We start from the raw sequence: 16890 nt of genomic DNA, 5'->3' as shown, positions 1-16890 counted from the left end.
TGTATAATAACATGTTTTATTTTGTATCCAAAGGGAGAGTCCTGTCACTCCCTTTAGAGTTCTTGTCCGCTGATCCAGCCTCTCATCTCATCTTCCTGAGGCTGGTCCTTGTGGACGTCTTCTCTAGAGTCTGAGTGACATTGTGCTATTATTTAGTCCATGTTGTAATTTCAGATTGCATTCTGGACACTGTAAATGTTGTGTCATAGAGACTTTAGGTCTGATGACAATTCTCCAGAAATAACTGCTGTTTAGTCTTGTGTATCAGGCAGTCTGTGTCTTTGTTGTGTTGCAGCAGCAGAAACCGGGTTCAGCTTTTCTGCCCTAGTTGGGCTGCATACCCGTGCACTTCAGGTGTCAGGTATCTGGTCAGCCGTGTGTGTGCTTTGGGGCTCCCTTTCTGTGGCGTTCTTCTTTCTAGTTTTTATCCCCTCACTTTCTGGCTGTGGTTGCCCAGCAGTCTGTGTACTGGCACTTGAAGACCTTGGCCACCACAGGTCTTGTGTGTGAGGCCTTAGCCCCAGGGTTGTCACAGATAAGCCTCTCCTCAGGGAAAGCTCCTTAAAAAAAACCACGCACTGCCTTTCTTTTTTTCTGGGGTGAGCGCCTCCAGTTCCTGCCTGCTCTTGCTCTCAGTGCTTTCAGGTCTTTGGTTTTGTATTTCATCCAGGGCTCGTAGTGGTTCATGTGAGAAGGTAATGCCTACCGATAGGAGCCACTGGCCACTGCTGGGAGTCTAGCCCAGCCGCTCAGCGACCCTGCCAACCACGCAGCTCTGTCGATGCAGTGCCCTTTTTGGAAAGGTGTTCTTATGTTCAGCAGTCCCTTCCCATGACCCTCAAAGTCAGTGCATCTGCTTCCATTGGTCATCAGAGATTGTTGGACTTGTTAACACTGACTGTGTTTGAAACCAAAAAAAGAAAAGCCAAAAATACCCAAGAAAACAGTAACCTGATATTAGTAGGAATATTTTAGAAATTTTATTTCCTTCATATTTCATGAAATTTTACTTCTAAGGACTTGTGTTATTAAAAAAAAAAAAACATTTGGCCTCTTAAGAGTGTTTGTGAGTCTGGGTAACATAGGGAGATCCCATCTCTACAGAAAATACAAAAATTAGCCAGGTGTGACTCAAGCTTGCGGTCCCAGATACTCGAGAGGCTGAGGCGGGAGATTCCTTTGAGCCTGGGAGATCAAGGCTGCAGTGAGCCGTGGTCATGTCACTGCATTCCAGCCTAGGAGACAGAGTGAGACCCTGAGGCTGCAGTGAGCCGTGGTCATGTCACTGCATTCCAGCCTAGGAGACGGAGTGAGACCCTGAGGCTGCAGTGAGCCATGGTCATGCCGCTGCATTCCAGCCTAGGAGGCGGAGTGAGACCCTGAGGCTGCAGTGAGCCGTGGTCATGCCGCTGCATTCCAGCCTAGGAGACAGAGTGAGACCCTGAGGCTGCAGTGAGCCATGGTCATGCCGCTGCATTCCAGCCTAGGAGACAGAGTGAGACCCTGAGGCTGCAGTGAGCCATGGTCATGCCGCTGCATTCCAGCCTAGGAGACGGAGTGAGACCCTGAGGCTGCAGTGAGCCGTGGTCATGCCGCTGCATTCCAACCTAGGAGACGGAGTGAGACCCTGAGGCTGCAGTGAGCCGTGGTCATGCCGCTGCATTCCAGCCTAGGAGACGGAGTGAGACCCTGAGGCTGCAGTGAGCCGTGGTCATGCCGCTGCATTCCAGCCTAGGAGACGGAGTGAGACCCTGAGGCTGCAGTGAGCCGTGGTCATGCCACTGCATTCCAGCCTAGGAGACGGAGTGAGACCCTGAGGCTGCAGTGAGCCGTGGTCATGCCACTGCATTCCAGCCTAGGAGGCGGAATGAGACCCTGAGGCTGCAGTGAGCCGTGGTCATGCCACTGCATTCCAGCCTAGGAGACAGAGTGAGACCCTGAGGCTGCAGTGAGCCGTGGTCATGCCACTGCATTCCAGCCTAGGAGACAGAGTGAGACCCTGAGGCTGCAGTGAGCCGTGGTCATGCCGCTGCATTCCAGCCTAGGAGACGGAGTGAGACCCTGACTACCGCCCCCCGCCCCCAAAAAAAGAGTATTTGTAACTTTCTTCAGTCATGATACAGATTCAAATCAATGAAGGTTAAAATTTGAGGCCATGCTTGGTGGCTCACGCCTGTAATCCCAACACTTTGGGAGGCCAAGGTGGGCGGATCACCAGAGGTCAGCTCTTGAAGATCAGATTGGCCAACATGGTAAAATGCCGTCTCTACCAAAAATTCAAAAATTAGCCAGGCATGGTGGTGTGTGCCTGTGATCCCAGCTACTCGGGAGGGTCACGCAGGAGAAGAGCTTGCACCTGGGAGGCAGAGGTTGCGGTGAGCCGAGATCGTGCCACTGCACTCCAGCCTGGGTGATAAGAGCAAAACTGTCTCAAAAAAAATGTTTTTATATTCTTCCAGTAGGGTCTCACTGTAGTCAGAGGCACAGGCATGGCCATCAGTAGGGACACCTTTGAAAATTTGCCGTTTTTGTCTTGTTTCAGGCCTTTTAAGGATACCTTTGATTAGTGTTCATCACTTGTGCCATCTTCTCCTGGACCTGTACATTTGACCTCTATGATTAGAATTCTTTGTTAAGCCATAGTGTTGAGGAATTTTCTTAAAGAATCTTAGAACTCGATCCAACTCCCCACCTGCCCCTGCAAAAAAAAAAAAGAATCTTAGAACTCAGTTGCACAGAAAACACTTGCAGGCTCTTCCAATCCTTACTAATCATTGAGCAGTGTGAGGGCAGGAATCATTTGCAGCTTTCTGAATAAGGCTCTTGTTAATCAGTGGTGTGTCGCAATTGTTTCCATAAAAGATGAGGGACTGCATGGAACAGACAGGAGCTTCTAGCCCCCAGTCCTGCCACCCATGCTTTGGAAGCTCTTGAGCAGTATCTCAGAGGGAAACATTCGGTGGCTTTCTGTCTTGGTATTTTGCGTTTTAAGATTCTACCTTAACAAAGGATGTCACCTGGAAATAGCTGATAGAATGAATTCACAGTGATTGGGATGGAATGTGTATTTTATTTTTTAAAAATTATACATAGAATAAATGTTCTCCGTTCTGTTTTGGTGACAGTAATTACAAATGCATTAGATGACGTTTGAAAAACTGTTAATTCCTTAAAGTCTCATTTCCAGGCCAGGCATGGTGGTTCACGCCTGTAATCCCAGCAGTTTGGGAGGCCGAGGCAGGTAGATCACTAGACGTCAGGAGTTCGAGACCAGCCTGGCCAAGATGGTGAAACCCCGTGTATACTAAAAATACAAAAATTAGCCGGGGGTGGTGCTGGCTGCCTGTAATCCCAGCTACTTAGCAGGCTGAGGCAGGAGAATTTCTGAACCAGGGAAGCTAAGGTTGCAGTGAGTGGAGATTACACCATTGCACTCCAGCCTGGGTGCAGAGCTAGACTCCATCTCAAAAAGAAAGAAAGAAAGAAAGAAAGTTGGAAAACAACTTTGAATCATCTTCTTTTATGTTGGGTGGACCTATAATTCCACCCAGATTTACAGATTATACAGTAGTTATGCTGTAGTGTTATACAACTATAGTATTATACTGTCGTGCTATGACCTGGGAGCTGTAGAGAGTTTCATGGTGTGGTGCACTAATTGGTTCCTATTGTCAGACGTTTAGGCAGTGCCCGGTTTCCCACAATGTGTTATAAACACCGCCGCAGTAAACAGCAGACTTACAGATGGATGGGTTCTCAAGCCCATCGCCCTGTCCCGGGTTCGTTTCCTCCCAGGGCTGCATCTGGCCATGCTTGTTGTGTCCTTCTAAGGCTTTGCTGTGTTGGGGTCGGCAGACATGCAGCGTAGAGCAGCATGTGCACCCATGCCATGCTCTTCCTGGAACCTGGTGACCTGCTCTTTTCTAGACTCTAGACTTGCTCTGTCCTTGAGGCACCTCTGCTAACAACCCACTCCCAGGAGCCCGTCTTTCTCCTACACTTCCACTATCTGCCCTGCCTCACGCCAAGCCCCACCCTCTCTGTCCTGGACTTTCGCAACCTCATCCCTACAGCCAGTGGTCCCTGTGAGACTCACGACAGCCCTTCACACTGCCTGTAGGACCAGACCACTGCGAGGTCCCCAGGCTGCGTTTCAGCCTCTCCCTGGGCACTTGGTGCCACCTTCGTGCCCTTGCACCTCCGCATTGGGTGCACACTTTTGTTCAGGATCTGTTTTCTCTGCCCCTCTGGAGGCTTCCAGAGGGTGGCAGCACAGGCCCCCGCACCAGGGGAGGAGGGGTGTGTTTTCACCTGAAGTGTCACCCTGCACATACCCAGGGAGTTTGTTCAAATTCAGTAATAACAGAAATAGTAACTGCCTCCGTTTACTGAGAACTTCTTAGGTGCACAGACAGCTGTGCTCCTCCCATCAGTTCCCTAGTTCCATGGGGAGGCTGGGACCCTAAAAGAACTTACATGAACTTTCCACGGCTACTTAGCTGCCATGCTGACAGTGGAGCTCTGGTCTTTCTGATTTCAGAGTCTGCAGTCTTCACCACTCATGGCCTCTTGGCCAGAAGGCCCTGTGAGGTTTGCCTGGAAGAAGGAGTTAGGCCTGGTCTCTGTGCACACTGGGCCTCATAGAGTGTGCTTCACACCCTGGGCACTGCACCACCCATCCCACTCTCCAGGCTGCACTGGACACACCTCACCCCCTGAGCATCATGGTTTAGCTCGCCAACCTGAACATGCTCAGACACCACTTAGAGTAGCCTCTGGTTGGGCAAAAGCGTCTAACACAATGCATATCTTATAAAAAGTCAAGCATCTCGTGTAAATTATTGAACACTCCTGAAAATGAAAACAGAACAGTTTTAATGAGTACTTGGAGCATGGTTCCTACTAAATACGTGGTCTTTCAAAGCATCCTGAAGTCACAGAACTGTAAGTCAGGGACCACGTGTGGCTCATACATGTGCTCATTCCCCTTGTCCTTCATAGTTCCTGTCAGCTCATGCTTGTCCAGATCATTTCATCAGCGCTTGAGAGCTGTGATTTTAGGCTTCAAGCCGATGTGTAGCTTCACCACAGCCTGCACAGGGTGGGACGGAGAGGTCACCTTCGAGATCATGTTTGTTTTTTTTTTAATTTTGTGGCGGAGTCTCGCTCTGTCACCCAGACTGGAGTGCACTGGCGTGATCTCGGCTCAGTGCAACCTCTGCCGCCCGGGTTCAAGCAATTCTCCTGCCTTAGCCTCCCTAGTAGCTGGGATTACAGGCACCCACCACCATACCAGATAATTTTTGTGTTTTTAGTACAGACGGGGTTTCACTATGTTGAGCTGGCTGGTCTCGAACTCCTGACCTCAGGTGATCTGTCTGCCTTGGTCTCCCAGCGTGCTGGATTACAGGCGTGAGCCTCCATGCCCAGCCAAGGTCATGATTTTTTGATGCAATAAACATGAGAGTGCCTCCGCCTGGTCCCCTGTGTAAGTTGCAGGCTGGGCCTAGGTCTCCATGACTCTTCTTTCCTGTCCTCTGTGCTCACATTCAACAGACTGAGTGCTGCAAGGCTCCCTGCATAGTCCTAACCGCTCCTTGAGGCACCTGATGGGGTGGGGGTGCTTACTTGAAGCAAGGGTGAGTGTGAATGAGTGTGAACTAGGGAGCCAGTGGAGAGGGGCTCGGGTGGAGACCCTGGAGCATGAGGACAAACTGCGGGACACTACACGGAGCGCCAGGGTATGGAGGGCTGTCCTCCTCTGAGGTGGGCTTGGGTTCACTTTTGTGGTCCCTTGTGTCCCTGTGTGTGACCTCCAGGAAGTATTTGACCATGTAGTTGATATGTAGTTGCTTTTTTAGGCATGTAGTTGATATTTTGAACTCTGTCATCTGTGTGTATTTTTTTCCGTCAGAACCAGTTTAATAATGTTTGTTGGCCGGGCACGGTGGCTCACCCCTGTAATCCAGCACTTTGGGAGGCCAAGGCGGGCAGATCACAAGGTCAAGAGATGGAGGCCATCCTGGCCAACATGGTGAAACCCCATCTCTACTAAAAATACAAAAATTAGCTGGGTGTGGTGGGAGTGCCTGTAGTCCTAGCTACTTGGGAGGCTGAGGCAGGAGAATTGCTTGAACCCAGGAGGCGGAGGTTGTAGTGAGCCAAGATCACGCCACTGCACTCCAGCCTGGGTGACAGAGTGAGACTCCATCTCAAAAAAACATACATAATGTTTGTTAAATAAATGCTTTGTGTTATCTGTAATCTTATACTTTCCACATTAAAACCCTCAATGGGTTTCTTCTTTGTGTGCATTTTATTTTTGTTTGCTGAATCACGCAGTGTCTCATGACTCCCTGGGGTGTAGTCGGGAGGAAAGCATTTCAGTGAACACCCAGATTGAAACAGGTATCTTGAGAATCCTCAGTGCCACTGCAACCCCTGAATCTTCAGATTAGGGCCCGGCTGTCAACAGCCCTGGGCACACACACTATACTTTTAGTTCCACAGTAAACAGTAGAACTGTGATGAGTGCACAAAAGAAATAATGGTGACCAGAGTTATTAATATGCAGTCGTCATGTGTGGATATTACAGATACAGGAAATACTAGGATATTTCGAAAGTTGTTTAGGAGGGGACATCTCGGTGTGTCTCCACCATACCCACTCTCTGACCCTTCCTTCTTTCCTAGTGGGAGTGGGTGGGAATACTCAGAGACACAGAATTGTGCCCACACTGATGGGGGGTGTTACAGCCGCTGTCCCCAAGAAAAATACACATTCTCAAGAGCACCCCCATGTCTGAGGTGCTGCTGCCATGCTGCTTTCCTGCTGCCCTCATTGTCCCTTCTACGAGCCACGGGCCCTTACCACCCTGACCCTGTGACCTTGCCGCCTCCTGCCCTGGCTGGGCCCTCTGTTTGCATCCTTCTTCCCTGAGTCCACTCTCGTCCTCCCTCCTCTCCTGGCTCCGATCTTGTGAGGCCCTACTTTGCCCGCTTCCTTCCCTTAGCACTCAGTTTCTGATGTGTTCTTTCAGTGATTCTCATTCTCTGTCCCCGCTGGAGCACGGGCTGTTGGGGAGCAGGAGGTGTCTGTTTTGCTAAGGCTGTGTTCCAGGTGTCTAGAGGGTCGCCCTCCTGGGCACTGGGGTCAGCTCCCCCAAATGAGTAAACAGACGAGGGATCCCCAGCCTTTGATGTGTCAAACAGTAAAGCAGATGAGAGGTGTGTGTTTAATGGGTGTGGTTTCTGCTCCTGCCCCCATCATGGAGCTGTGAGTTTCTGTGGGATGCTCTGTCCTGCCCGGCCAGGCTCTCATCCTCGCCAGCAGTGCGTGGGGACCTTCTGCTCTGTGCAGGCGGGAACAGAAGGTCACTAGCACAGTGCTGGTCTTACCTTAGACATAGAGCTTTCACCTGGCCAGCGGGTTTCTCTATGTATGAGACTGGATGCAGGGCTTGCTGGATTCGGGTCATCACTCAGGCCTGTTCTTTGCCAGGTTACCTGTCCTGCTGCCGATTCCTGGATGACAATCAGATCGTCACCAGCTCTGGAGACACCACATGGTAAGTACCTGACCTGGGGCAGGCAGTGCCTTGAGAACCCTGCAGCCCCTGGCACATTCCTCTGTGAACACGTAGGAAATAAGGCTCTCGACGTGAATTATTAGGCCATCTTTAATTTAAGTGACCTTAAGATTTAAAACACACAGTAGCAACGTGTGAATTCATTTTATCATTTTCATTTTTTGAGATGGAGTTTTGCTTTTGTCAGCCAGGCTGGAGTGCAATACTGCAATCTTGGCTCACTGCAACCTCTGCCTCCCGGGTTCAAATTATTCTCCTGCCTCAGCCTCCCGAGCAGCTGGGATTACAGGTGCCAGCTAACATGCCTGGCTAATTTTTGAATTTTTTTTTTTTTTTTTGAGACGGAGTTTCGCTCTTGTTACGCAGGCTGGAGTGCAATGGCGCGATCTCGGCTCACCGCAACCTCCGCCTCCTGGGTTCAGGCAATTCTCCTGCCTCAGCCTCCTGAATAGCTGGGATTACAGGCACGCGCCACCATGCCCAGCTAATTTTTTGTATTTTTAGTAGAGACGGGGTTTCACCATGTTGACCAGGATGGTCTCGATCTCTTGACCTCGTGATCCACCCGCCTCGGCCTCCCAAAGTGCTGGGATTACAAGCGTGAGCCACCGCACCCGGCCCAATTTTTGAATTTTTAATGGAGACGGGGTTTCACCATGTTGGCCAGGCTGGTCTCGGACTCTTGACCTCAGGTGATCTGCCCACCTCGGCCTCCCAAGGTGCTGGGATTACAGGCGTGAGCCACCGCCAGCCTCATTATACTTTTAGTAGATTTACGAAGTTCAGTTTTCAGCAGCTAAGAACTGAAATATAGATATTTTAAGTACAATCAGGCTCTAAGTGCCTGCTCTTCTTTTTTTCCCCTGTGTATATTTGTACTTCCTTGGGTGATGTTAGGTGAGAGGAGGGTGAGTTTCGATTGTCCCTTTCTGATAGCACCATGTTATTGTTAACAGTGAGCGCAGCCTAAAAATAACAGATACCACAATTCAGGTGAATTGTATCAGACTTCATGTCTAGAGTTTTCACCTTACAGGTAAACGGAAGCCCACTTAAACCCTAGGGTATTTTCATTTGTGGCATCAAAGTACATAAATTAAATGACCAGAGAGTTATTTCATGAGAGGCATTTTAGACTTCAGGTGGCCTTGTGGGTTTTTCTGGTCTTCTGAGCCTTGATTTGGTGGCAGGAGCTGTGCCCAGGCCAGGGCCCAGACCCCTAGTCACACAGTCGGTGGGGTTCACTGAGACATGGGCCCTTAACCAATTTGTCAGCAAAGCATCTCCACGTGGTATTACAAGGTGTCCTTGTTGTATACGTTTCATAGATTTACAAAAGATTTGTCATCTAGATTGTCAAATCTTGGGAAGATTTATTATTTATTAGAAGATATTTTTAAAGTGCTTCCGTCCATTAATCATTTTTTTCAGACTCTTTTACGTGTCTTCCTTCCTTTTCTGCAGTCCCTCAGGCCCTAGAAAGGAGACTCCCTGTGCGGTTTCTGTTAAGATTGGCTGATTGGATTCGCATTGCCAGGCCCAGCTAGGCTTTCCTCTGAGGCTGACAGGAACGGACAGTGTTCACTGGTGGTGCATTCCGTGGGGTCAAGGCGCAGGAACAACACATGGGCCGGCATGTGGCCCTCATAGCTGTCCTTACACCGCCAGGCTTCTGCTCTGTGCAGGGCACTGTCAGCGTCTCATCTTTTAACAGTTGTTAAGCGGAAACACAGTAGAATACCATGACCACTGAGAACTCAGCTGCTCTCCTGTTTCTGATTCCAGGAAGGGGCAAGGGGACCTCAGAATTGCTCCAAGCCACTTGTTTATCTGGCATTGCCTTCTCCTGCCTGCCTTTCTAAGACTTTGTGAAGGGGGGCCGGGGGGCAGGCACAGAGGGAACAACCACAGGTGGAGGAGCGTCCCTCCGCCACTCACGGGTTCCCCATAGCCTCCTGCTGCCCCTCATGCCCATGCATGACCTAAGAGTGTGGCACAGCCTCAGCGTTTCTGCTTGAAAAGTGCCCCAGCTCCCTGCCTGCTGGTGTTGGAGTTGAGGTGGCGGCCCTGCCATGCTGAAGCCTAGGCCCCGCGCTCCTCTCAGCTCCCTGCCTGCTGGTGTTGGAGTTGAGGCGGCGGCCCTGCCATGCTGAAGCCCAGGCCCCGTGCTCCTCTCTGGATCATTTTGCTGGCTTTGCTTTGTTTCCCTTCCAAAGTTGTCTTGCATTTGAATTTGTCTTGAAACAACTTAAATTTTTTAAGTAACAGTGAGGCTTGCTGTGGTCCTGGGTGGTTTGAAGGACCATTTGTCACGTGACTAGCCACCCAAGAAGGTGAGGCTGATGTCCACTTGTCATTCGCTCCTGCTCCAGTGCCCTGTGGGACATCGAGACCGGCCAGCAGACGACCACATTTACCGGACACACTGGAGATGTCATGAGCCTTTCTCTTGCTCCTGACACCAGACTGTTCGTCTCTGGTGCTTGCGACGCTTCAGCCAAACTCTGGGATGTGCGAGAAGGCATGTGCCGGCAGACCTTCACCGGCCACGAGTCTGACATCAACGCCATTTGCGTGAGTCTGGGTGAAGATGTGAGGCTGGGGCCTCTGCCGGCTCTGCTAGCTGTTCGGATTGCTAAGTGTTAAACCTTTCTGGATTAGACGCTCCTCCTTTGTTTTTATTTTTGTTTTTGAGATGGAGTCTGGCTCTGTCACCCAGGCTGGAGTGCAGTGGCATGATCTCGGCTCACTGCAACTTCCACCTCCCGGGTTCAAGCAATTCTCCTGCCTCAGCCTCCCGAGTAGCTGAGATTACAGGCGCCGACCACCATGCCTGTCTGATTTTGTATTTTTAGTATAGATGGGGTTTCACCATGTTGGTGAGGCTGCTCTCCAACTCCTGACTCAGGTGATCTGCCCACCTTGGCCTCCCAAATGCTGGGGTTACAGGCATGAGCCACTGTGCCTGGCCTCCTATCTGACTCTTACACAACCCTATTTACAGATGGGTACACAGAAGATCCCTATGGAAATCTTACCTGTGTTGACCGTTCGTCTCACAGATATTCATGGTGTGTCTGTTGTGTGCCAGTCCCTGTTCCCACCTCTACAGCTGAGCAGTGGTTGGGATCCTGGAGGGGAGTGACAGTAAGATACCTTAGGCCACCAGTTACTGGTTATAGATCCTTACTGGTCAGGGGCACAGCTGACCAGGGAACCTGCCCTCCTCTTTAGCACCAGGGTGGCTGGGCAGTGTCCAGCCCCTGGCCTTGTGAGGAGACTTGGATGGATGTGTCTGTTGGTTGGACAGAGCTCTGCTGCAGTCCTGACCACTGCCCTGGTCAGCCCGTCTCCTCTCCTTCTTCCCTGAGATAAGCCCTGATGTCTGGCAGCTATAGTAACATGGGTGCCTGTCAGTGATGACTACTTTGTCACTATTTCTTTGGAATAAATTGTACTCTTTGGGGACCATAATCACAGTGTCCAAGATCACAGTGTTTTGTTTTTGTTTTTTTTAAATTCAGTGTCTGTAGACTGTCAAAAATAGCCAATGCCGACTATATTTCAAGTCGTCATGCCGGGGTATTGGGAAAAGTTTTCAATTAGCGAAAATAGCACCTCGGTTAAACCTCATTGGCTACGATACTGCCACTGCGCAAAGCTGATCACAGTGTGTGTGTGTTTCCCCGGTGCAGATCCCGTCCCATCCCCAGTCCCCTGTAGCTCTGGGCCCCTGTGGTACCATCCCTCTGTTCTTACCAGAACACAGTCTTCTGGTCTTTGCCTGCTGTGTACTCTGCATCCCTACCATTGAGCAGTCCATGTTCTCAGTGTTTCTTTCTAAGTGCTTACGTGATGTCTTGATTCACTTTCTCTTTCCAGTTCTTTCCAAATGGCAACGCATTTGCCACCGGCTCGGACGATGCCACCTGCAGGCTGTTTGACCTTCGTGCCGACCAGGAGCTCATGACTTACTCCCACGACAACATCATCTGCGGGATCACCTCTGTCTCCTTCTCCAAGAGCGGGCGCCTCCTCCTCGCTGGGTACGACGACTTCAACTGCAACGTCTGGGACGCACTCAAAGCCGACCGCGCAGGTGGGTGGCCGTGGGGCCTTGCAGTAGCTCCTGGGTGTTCACGGGGTATCCTTAGGGTGACACAGGGTGGTTGCATAAACTGCAGCGTTTTAAGTGTCAGTGGGACTGGCGTGGCATAGCAGGAGTGGTAGTCGCAAACTCACGGCCCAGCTGTGGCCTCCAAGGCAAGTGGACTCCCAGGAGCACAGCAGATCTTCCCACACGCGCTGGGGAGGGCGCGGGAGAGGGTCGGCACATATCAAAGGCAAGCCTGTTATTGCCAGGTGTATTTAAACACTAGATGTTGGATTTTCAGTAACTTTGAAAAAAAAACAGGTAAAAAAATTAAAATAAACACTGGATGTATACAAAATGAGGCTTCCTTACAACAGTGAACATTCAGGCATTTGAATTTGAGAATTGTTGAGACTGACAGAATCTTTGAGCCTCATTTGTCTCAGTACCTGGGAAGATGGAAGAAGGGAGCATGGCTACAGGTCGTGGCCGTGACTAGGGATTCCTGCTTCTTCTGGATGGGTGCCACTCCCACCTCCTGGTTAAACACCTGTCTTTTTTCTCCCTGGCCTGGGGGGACCCGAGTGGAGCCCTTCCGACCAAGTCCCACAGTCCCAGTGCTGCGGAAGGGTGGTGGAGGCCAGCCCAGGCCTTGGCAGAGCACACGCTGGCCCCCGTGCTCAGTTGTGTGCTGGCTGTAGGAGCTGGAGGAGGGTGGCTGAAATGGGCCTTCAGATCCTCCTGGGAGGAAGTGGAGTTCCTAGCTGGTGATGATCCAAGCCAAAGCTGTTGGGAGTGTTGACAGGAGGCTCCCTGACCATGTGACAGTGCCAGTGGTCTCAGCCACCATCGCTGCTTCTGTGTTTTGGGTCTTGTGCAAGGCTCTAGGGATCACAGACAAAGGAAAAGCAGCTCAGGCCCTAAGCTCCCGTGTTACAGATTGCTTTGAGATTGGGTGGTTTTGATTCTCTTGATTGTGGTCTTTGCTGCTTTTTTAAGCTTTATAAGTGAGTGCTGAGAAGTCAGTGCAAAGGGCTCTGGATTTATTATGTGTGTGCGTGTGCCTTTGAATTTTAACAAGGTTGGCCATATGTTTCAGTTTAATTCCCACGTGGATAGAACTTTCTCTCCCTTCCTGGCGGTTGGGGACTCTGGGACTTGTCCCATGAGAGACGTGCCATCCGCCTTCGTCACAACATGGCACACAGGTGAGATTGATGCCTCTGGGCTTCGGCACGATTCTGCTGTTGTTTGCTTCCAGGTGTCTTGGCTGGGCATGACAACCGTGTCAGCTGCCTGGGGGTGACTGATGATGGCATGGCTGTGGCGACGGGGTCCTGGGATAGCTTCCTCAAGATCTGGAACTAACGCCAGTAGGTAATGCAGCAACCCAAATGCCCTTTTCTGAGAACTGTGCGTGTTTCTCATAGAACGTACGAAGTTGTGGTTAATGGTTTCTAGATAAATGTTGATGTCGCATTGATTTGGAATTGTGTTGTGGGAAACACTTAAGAAATCTGACGTCGTGCGCCCTCAGCTGCAGACGCTCACGCAGCGGCGGGAGGGGCGGTGACCTGACTTGCGTCTGCACTTAGATACTCTGCCTCTTTTCACGTTTCTTTCAACTCTGTTTAAAACAGCATGTGGATGCCATGGAGACTGGAAGACCATTCCAAGTTTGACGCGTTACCATGAGAGCATATCCTATCCAACCGTACTAACGTGGACACCCTACACCTCCCCTCAGAACTTCAAAAGGGCAAGATCTTTTTTCCTTCACTTATTGCTGAAACCAAGAGCACAATTCCCATTCAGAGAAGGAGCTCTGTGCTGTAAACTAAACAAATCGTGCATTCCTTCCGGGGCCATCGTCTTTGTTTTCTTTTTTGTCTTGAATGAATTTTAAAAGGAAATATATAATAAAAATGTTAACCAGAAGGTAACCTTGAGTGTGATTGTGAGACAAACACACCTTTCCACTACTTTATTTGAATTTTAGACCAGTGACCCTGTTTTGTGACATTCACACAAAACAAGCTGAGGGCTTTGTTCATCTGGTCATGATGTCCAAATTTCAGTCATGTTCGTAGCAAGATTTTGGAAGCATTCATATTTCCTTTTTAAAATATATTCCTTTGTGTTCAGCAGTTACTCAAAACCAGAGAGTCTAGGGCAGCCTCTCTGGTGTTGTCAATGGTGTGAATTCAGTCCCTGGTTTTTAATTTTCTGTTCAGTGTCACGGATCATTGTTGCACACAAACATGGCATAGAAAAGAACATGTCAGAAGCCATGGGACCAAGCACATGCGGGGTGGCCTCCAGTGCGTGATCAGAGTCCTTCGCCTTGGCTGAAAAGTGAGCTCAGATCCAGCACCACTTTCCTCCTCACCCATCCTGTCTGTCTTCTGAGTTGAGTTTTTAAATCTCACTTTGAGTTTCCTTGTGAAGTTGGAGGGAAGTTTCTAATAGCCTAACACTACCCCACCCCCAACAAGGAGGAACCTCTGTTTTCAAGAGCGATGCCTGTCCTGTGCTTGGATAGTCAGTCAGTTATTTGTGTATGAAACAATGTACAAATCAATGTTTTGAAAATAATGATCTCAGACTTTCTAAGTTAAATTTTAAAAATTTTGATTGTTTGCCATATTGGGTGGGTTTACTCTTAGAATCGCATGCTGTAGAAATGCTCAAAAGTGCATACAGGACTCAGTCCTTAGGTGTTCTTTTTCTTTTGAGAAGTAACCTCTTACAGTGTAACCATTGCGGCTCTGTCCACTTCTCGTTGCTGCTCTGTGGCACATGTCGGAAGCAGTACAGCGCGCGGCTCTACACGCTTGGGTAGCGGGATAAGTCACTGTTTTCTTTCTTTCTTTTAAAAAACAAAAGTTCTGTTGCAAACGGCTGCTGTTGGATTCTGAGGGTGGGGAGGGAGGGAGGGAGGGAAGGAGGGAGGGGGAGTGAAGAGCCTGCCCTCCTTTATGGATTCTAAAGGGCCCTAAGCGTCCAAGGCGGCTCGTTCCCATCACGCACAGATTGTCCTGGTGTTCGTTTCAAGGCCAGTGTTCAGCAGCAGCGTTTGGAAAGCAGGTTCTGTGGGACCCCCGCCCTGCCCCCCGCACTCCTTCATAGCAGCAGTAGTGGCTTCTCCATCCTGTTTTCTGCAACATTCTATACAAAACTGTGCTGTGACCTTGCGGTAGGCCTGGATCTGGCAAAGAGAATACAAATGAAACCCCTTCTTTCTCTCTCCATCAAACAACTCTGTAGAGCTCTCTGCACCCTTCCCCTTTCCACCTTTTGTATTTAATTTTAAAGTCAGTGTACTGCAAGGAAGCTGGATGCAAGATAGATACTATATTAAACTGTACTGTTATTTAAGATGTAATAAAGCAGTTTGACATGAGGGACTTTGGTGTGCTGATTATTCATGGGTCCATTTTCAGTTGATGGACGCGCCCCCCTCCCTAGGCCGCCCCTGCTGCCGTGAGGTCTGTCGGATGTGGTCATGCCAGTGCCTTGCCCGCCCACATCACAGAACCCACGAGTGGCGCACTGGCTCCTTGGAGGGGTCCCTGAGAAGCTCCACCTCACAGGCCTGCAGAGCAGTGAGGTCCACCTGCTACCCGCCAGACCCCTCCCCAGGCATAGGCCTCGCCCACAGCACCATGGGAGTCTCCAGGGGCAGCTGCCTTGCCTTCCTCTTCTGCTGTTTCCCTCCCCTAGAATATCTGAGGTTGTGTTACTCCGGAGACTAGCTTTCTTTGGGACTAAACTGAGCGTTCCTCTTGGTCTGAATAAAAAGAACTGCATGCAGTAAGAATAAAATGAGTACTGGTCACGGGAGTGTGGAAAACCACGGCTGTGTGCTGTGTGTGTCCCAAATAGCCACTCCAGGCTCTGGAACCATCCACTTCCCTGCTTTCCAACCTGGTGATTTTTTTTTTTTTTTTTTCTGAGACAAGAGTCTTGCACTGTTGCTTAGGCTGGAGTGCAATGGCGCGATGTCAGCTCACTGCAGCCTCCCCCTCCCGGCTTCAAGAGATTCTCCTGCCTCAGCCTCCCGAATAGCTGGGACTACAGGCACCCGCCACTGAGCATGGCTAATTTTTGTATTTTTAGTAGAGACAGGGTTTCACCATGTTGGTCAGGCTGGTCTCAAACTCCTGACCTCATGATCCACCCACCGTGGCCCCCCAAAGTGCTGGGATTACAGGTGTGAGCCACCATGCCTGGCCAAGCTGGTGATTTTTAAAAATCTTAAACCGGCAATACAAAATTAGCTGGGCATGGTGCCGCATGCCTATAATCCCAGCTACTTGGGAGGCTGAGGCAGGAGAATCACTTGAACCCAGGAGGCACAGAGGCTGTGGTGAGCCGAGATTGCGCCATTGCACTCTAGCCTGGGCAGTAAGTACAAAACTCCCATCTCAAAAAAAAAATTTTTTTTAATCTTAAATAGGCGTGTGTAGTGGCTCTCTCCTGTAATCACAGCACTTTGGGAAGCTGAGGCGAGCAGATAGCTTGAGCTCAGCAATTCAGGACCAGGCTGGGCAATGTGGTAAAACCTCATCACTATTTAAAAAAAAAAAAAAAAAAAAAAAAGGTGCCAGGCGAGGTGGCTCATGCCTGTAATTCCAGCATTTTCGGGGGTCAAGGCGAGGGGATCACAAGGTCTGGAGTTTGAGACCAGCCTCACCAACATGGTGAAACCCCGTCTCTACTAGAAATACAAAAATGAAAATAAGAGTCATCCCAAAAAAAAAAAAAAGCCGAGCACAGTGGCTCATGCCTGTAACCCCAGCACTTTGGGAAGCCAAGGTGGGTGCATTACCTGAGGACAGGAGTTCGAGACCAGTCTGACCAATATGGATACACCCCATCTCTACTAAAAATACAAAATTTGCTGGGTGTGGTGGCCCATGCCTGTAATTCCAGCTACTTAGGAGGCTGAGGCAGGAGAATCACCTGAACCCAGGAGGCGGAGGTTGCGGTGAGCCAAGATCACACCATTGCACTCCAGCCTGGGCAACAAGAGTAAAACTCTGTCTCAATAGAAAAGATAAAATCTTAAATAATTTGTAAGGTTATCAAAAGGTAACTTTGTAATTCTTGAAGCTCCAGAGGCTGGAATTGTGTTTTGTTTTTGTTTTTTGTTTTTTTAGGTGGTCTAGCTCTGTCGCCCAGGCTGGAGTGCAGTGGCGTGATCCT

General features: G+C 49.8%; 1 protein-coding gene, 1 long non-coding RNA gene and 1 other non-coding gene across 6 annotated transcripts in view; 1 reads left to right on the top strand and 2 right to left on the bottom strand.

Annotated features, from left to right (window-relative positions):
* GNB1 (G protein subunit beta 1) overlaps window positions 1–15089 on the top strand; it is a 100493-nt gene extending 85404 nt beyond the window's left edge. For 3 of the 4 annotated variants that reach the window (XM_021667456.2, XM_064371977.1, XM_012467886.3), the window contains 5 exons: window positions 7502–7568; window positions 9962–10163; window positions 11472–11688; window positions 12944–13059; window positions 13323–15089. In XM_021667456.2, the coding sequence (XP_021523131.1) occupies window positions 7502–7568; window positions 9962–10163; window positions 11472–11688; window positions 12944–13050 (593 nt within the window). In that variant the 3' untranslated portion in view covers window positions 13051–13059; window positions 13323–15089. The remainder of the gene's footprint in view (window positions 1–7501; window positions 7569–9961; window positions 10164–11471; window positions 11689–12943; window positions 13060–13322) is intronic. The other variant, XM_012467888.3, reaches the window with a different exon arrangement.
* On the bottom strand, window positions 10261–15873 carry LOC135273070 (uncharacterized). Its single transcript, XR_010340949.1, has 2 exons — window positions 11349–15873; window positions 10261–10720 (listed from the first exon to the last, which is right to left on the bottom strand). It is a non-coding gene; the product is annotated as an uncharacterized LOC135273070 (long non-coding RNA).
* On the bottom strand, window positions 11114–11252 carry LOC135273072 (U4 spliceosomal RNA). Its single transcript, XR_010340950.1, has one exon. It is a non-coding gene; the product is annotated as a U4 spliceosomal RNA (small nuclear RNA).
* Window positions 15874–16890: the final 1017 nt, after the last annotated feature.

The sequence above is a fragment of the Aotus nancymaae genome, unplaced genomic scaffold, assembly GCF_030222135.1.
Source record: "Aotus nancymaae isolate 86718 unplaced genomic scaffold, 86718_ANA_hifiasm-v0.15.2.pri h1tg000250l, whole genome shotgun sequence".
NCBI classification, from domain to species: Eukaryota; Metazoa; Chordata; class Mammalia; order Primates; family Aotidae; genus Aotus; species Aotus nancymaae.
This window is presented reverse-complemented; position numbering and strand designations above follow the sequence as displayed.